The 4161-nt window shown below is 36.7% G+C and overlaps 1 protein-coding gene across 2 annotated transcripts in view; it reads left to right on the forward strand.

Annotated features, from left to right (window-relative positions):
- The first annotated feature begins 802 nt into the window (after window positions 1-802).
- LOC109827613 (protein trichome birefringence-like 26) overlaps window positions 803-4161 on the forward strand; it is a 12110-nt gene continuing 8751 nt past the window's right edge. Inside the window, exon 1 of one of the 2 annotated variants that reach the window (XM_020394629.1) lies at window positions 803-967. In XM_020394629.1, the coding sequence (XP_020250218.1) occupies window positions 853-967 (115 nt within the window). In that variant the 5' untranslated portion in view covers window positions 803-852. Of the gene's footprint in view, window positions 988-4161 lie in introns of both variants that reach the window. The other variant, XM_020394630.1, reaches the window with a different exon arrangement.

Consider the following 4161-nt stretch of genomic DNA (forward strand, 5'->3'; position numbering starts at 1 on the left):
AAATATAAGGACAGGAATGAGAGGGGTATCAACTATCGGAAATAAATGGATAGTTCTTTTCTTATATTAATATTAATCACAAGTATGTACAAAATTAATTAATGGTTACGATTGTCATGGTGGAAAGTCTAGGCGATGCTTTGATCTTTAAAAAAATGTAAAAACGATATGGAAACAATGAATACAATTGGTGGAGTATTATAAATTAATCTGAATCTTGTTACTGTCTCTAAAGAACAAACTAACAAGTTTTAATACTCAAGTATGAATCGTGTCTTCGTAGTACCCAAAATGGTGCTAATAGAAAAAAAGATTGTTTTGCACTCTACGATGGACTGCAATTATTTGGGATATTTAATCAGGACAGACTCAGTGTCATGGAGGGACCTTAGAAATTTCAAAATTTCAAGAGTCTCACTATTGATTTTTTTTTTTTTTTTTTTGCAAGGAATTTGGCATTTAGAATTGTTACATGTGTAAATCCTGAAATGGCTAGATCAATTTTTTCGTTTATACAAAATTCGTCGTCCTATGGATCTGAAGTGAATGTGCCTTCCTAAGTGATGGTTTTCCTTACCCCTGAGCACTCCAATATGAAATTAACAATTTCGACGATAGTCATTGATAAGGGGTTTTTTCATTAAACTTTTCAGATGAGAAGGTTCCTGAAAATATGATATAGATAAGGGATTTCTTGTAAATCTACCCAATAATTAGTTGTTTCACCAAGGATGGGTCGACCCTTATCGTATTCAGAATGGCCTATTTCCCTCCCATTCCCTCTATATATAAGTCCCTCTCCATCTTCCTCACTTCTTCATCCTTCTTTCATCTTTTTTTGCCCATATAATAATGGCGAAGGAGGAAGATCTAAGTTCATGCAACAGCTTCATCGTCAAGCTCAGCATCATCACCATCATTTTTAGCTTCACTATTTTCATGTTATTTGATGAAAATTTGGTACAAGGTTGGAGAGTTCTCTTTAAGGTTCTTATTAAATTTATCTTTCGCCATAGGCTTATGAAGAAGAGTGTTCTATTTTTCAATATTTGTACACTTTATTTTAATTTGTTAATTAATTGATGGAAAGTGGTGGTATACCATCTAGCATGAAATTAAGGGTTGTTACTTTTCTAATTAATTTCCATTTCCCCCTCTTTCATGTTTGATTAATCTTTCTTGGTTCAATATTTGTTTTTCACATGCTCATTTAGGAAATTTGCAGAGAGATTGACAAATGAATATGCCATAAATCTCTTGAATAACACCAGCGCCTGCCTTATGAAACAAGTTTGTAGTAAAAAGTATATCAAATGTTATCTTTCTACATCAAAATTAAGTTGTACGTTTCAGAAAGGAACATATGTAGCATGTAAAAAGCGAAAGATATTTAATCTCGTTGTTTCGTATAGATGCTCAAAGTTCAAAACATACGGTGCACTGTGGCAATAATTTGACAACCCGAATCCTATGCACAACATACAGACTAGACCTTGTAATGACACCAAGTTCTAAAAAAAATTAAAATAAATAAATGAATATAAATATTTTTTCTGTTGCTATTTTGAATCATAATTTGTCTCCAAGAGATGTTATTATCAATCTCCATCATAGCATGTCGAAGAAGCAAGGCACTTATTATTATTAATAGAATATATATGAGAAATGGTTATTATTATATATGCTGATATTTATTAAGTTATCTGCTAATACTTATCCTTAGAACATTGGGTTCCTTCTTTCTCAAAGATTTTATCTTTCAATTATACGATGTTGAAAGCATGCGAGTTTTCTCAGTGACTTATTAATACTTAATGCCAGACCCCTAATATCGTGTAGCGCCAAGTAATGTTTCTCAAGCGAGATGTTGACATGAGCTATGAAGTTCATTAGCTGAGAGTATGATTTAAAGAAGTTACATGATTAAACTAATTATGATGTTGGCTAAATAAAAACTAGCACGTCCATGTGTACGGCTCATACACATGCACGTGCAGGAAATTGTTATAGAGCAATAGATGAAGAGCATCTTATAAGCACTATCGAGCATATATAAAACCTCGGAATTTATTTTAAAATTCAGTATGAACAACCGCAGGTACTTTTCGTACCCATATGTTTTGTAGGACGTTTTAAACAAAGGTAAATTACACTAAAACACCAAGAACTTTCAGAATTTTGCAGTAAACGCCCTTATAACTTTGAAATCGCACTAGATACCCAATAATTTTTTAGAATTGCAGTAAATACCCAATAGGTTTTCGTGTTTTCCAGATAATCTTCATAAATTAGAACCAAAAAACAACATATGTAAAAAGGCATTTTGAAACATATAGGGGGTTTACTGTAATTTGCCCAAAAGATATTGAAGGTTTTCTACAAAAGTTATTGGGGGTCTAGTGCGATTTTGAAAGTTATTGGGGTTTGCTCTAAAATGCTAAAAGTTATTGGGTGTTTAGTGCAATTTACCCTTTAAACATTTCATTTATTAGGATGAGTTAATGTGAAACATCTTTGTTAGGGGGAAAAGTATGGAAAGCTTGTGAGATTAAATTTGTTAATTATTACTGGCTACAGTTGTGCTTAGAGGATTTTTTTATGATAAATTTACCAGCTTTCAAATAGAAGTATGACATCATGGTAAGTTTGTTTCTTTAGCCGCATATATCTACTACATACGTAATTGGGAAAGAAATTAAACAAGGTAAAGAATAGTTGACCAAAAATAAGATGGAGGAGGCGAAGAGGCGATTGGAGAAGCGAAAAAGGTGGCTCCCGTACCCAGACAACAATCCTCTTAAACAGGCGGCGAGTTGCCACTTTCAACAACGGTAACATCTCTATCTCTCCTTTCTCCCCTGCTGCTCCGCCCACAGCTCCTCCCTCCTTGGTCTCTCCGCCCAACCCTAAACCTTTTTCTAGTTTCCATTCTTCCCTGGCCATCCCCTCAAATTCCTCCTTACCAAAGCCCTATACTTCCTTCGCATACCTCTTCAAAAACCCCAGTTCCACCCATCCTTCTTCGGTTCCGTTCTCATCCTTCGAGAGCATTCTACCACAATCCTCCCTCCGAAAATCTTTGTCTTCAGGCAAGGGTATTCTCCCCATCCCTGAAGAAGGTTGGACCAAAGTCTCATACAAGAAAAAACCAAAATTTGGTAATCTTTCCTCTCCCCATCCTTCCCCCAAACCATTGAGGTGTTTTCTCTGCGGCAGTATTGCTCATATGGCCAAGAACTGTTCTTTAGGAGATTTCAAATGCTTTGCTTGCAACAGGGTAGGTCATACTTCTATGGTCTGCCCTAATAGGAGAAACCCTTCTTCCATTAGCATCATTCCCAAATCTCCCAAACCTCCCTCTCTTTTCATACCTAATATCGTTCTTCCTCCCTCAGTCATCTCCAATATGGAAGAATATTCCTCCTTTGGTTTCTTTGATCTCCAGGTGGGTAATCCTTCTTTGAAGGAACTCATAGAAAATCTGGAGTTTCACCTAAAGGTTGACAGATGGTCCTACAAGATTAGGCGTGTTTCATCTTCATCTTTCTTTTTAGAATTCCCAAATGAGGAAATCCTCTCTAAGGCTTGTGAAAAGGAGTTCTTTGATATGGGGGCTTTCGATGGAGTTTTCTATCCTTGGTCAGAAGACAAGGGCCTAGTTTCTTTTCCTAAATCAGTCTACATTTGGGTTGAAATCTTAGGACTGCCCCTTCATCTGTGGATCCTGACTTTCTCATGAAGCTTCTTGAAGAAGTTAGAGTAGTCATAGCATTCTCAGATGATGTCCTGCTTAAGTCTAATGCAAAAGATTGCAAGGTCATGATCCAAGTGAGAGATCAGAGTGAAATCCCTAGGGATTTAAATTCAGATACATCTCCACAGATGATACCTACATCATGGAGGGTGATGTCAAGCTCCGTGTAGTGGGAAAGCCCCTACCGATCAAGCAGGGCCTTTGCAGGGAGATTTATGAAAATTATGTTAGACAAGAAGGTCAGCCCTATTCATCATCAATTACGCCGGCCAGTCTGCGTCATACGTCGTCTGAGGCTCATAAATCATCGGTAGCAGCTCCATTATTTTCTCCCCCGCCAGCTAATCCAGGGGAACCAGAGGTAGACCCAAAAGGGAAAAAACCAATGGAGAACCAGCAAGTCCCCC

The sequence above is a fragment of the Asparagus officinalis genome, unplaced genomic scaffold, assembly GCF_001876935.1.
Source record: "Asparagus officinalis unplaced genomic scaffold, Aspof.V1 AsparagusV1_Un323, whole genome shotgun sequence".
In the NCBI taxonomy this organism is placed as follows: Eukaryota; Viridiplantae; Streptophyta; class Magnoliopsida; order Asparagales; family Asparagaceae; genus Asparagus; species Asparagus officinalis.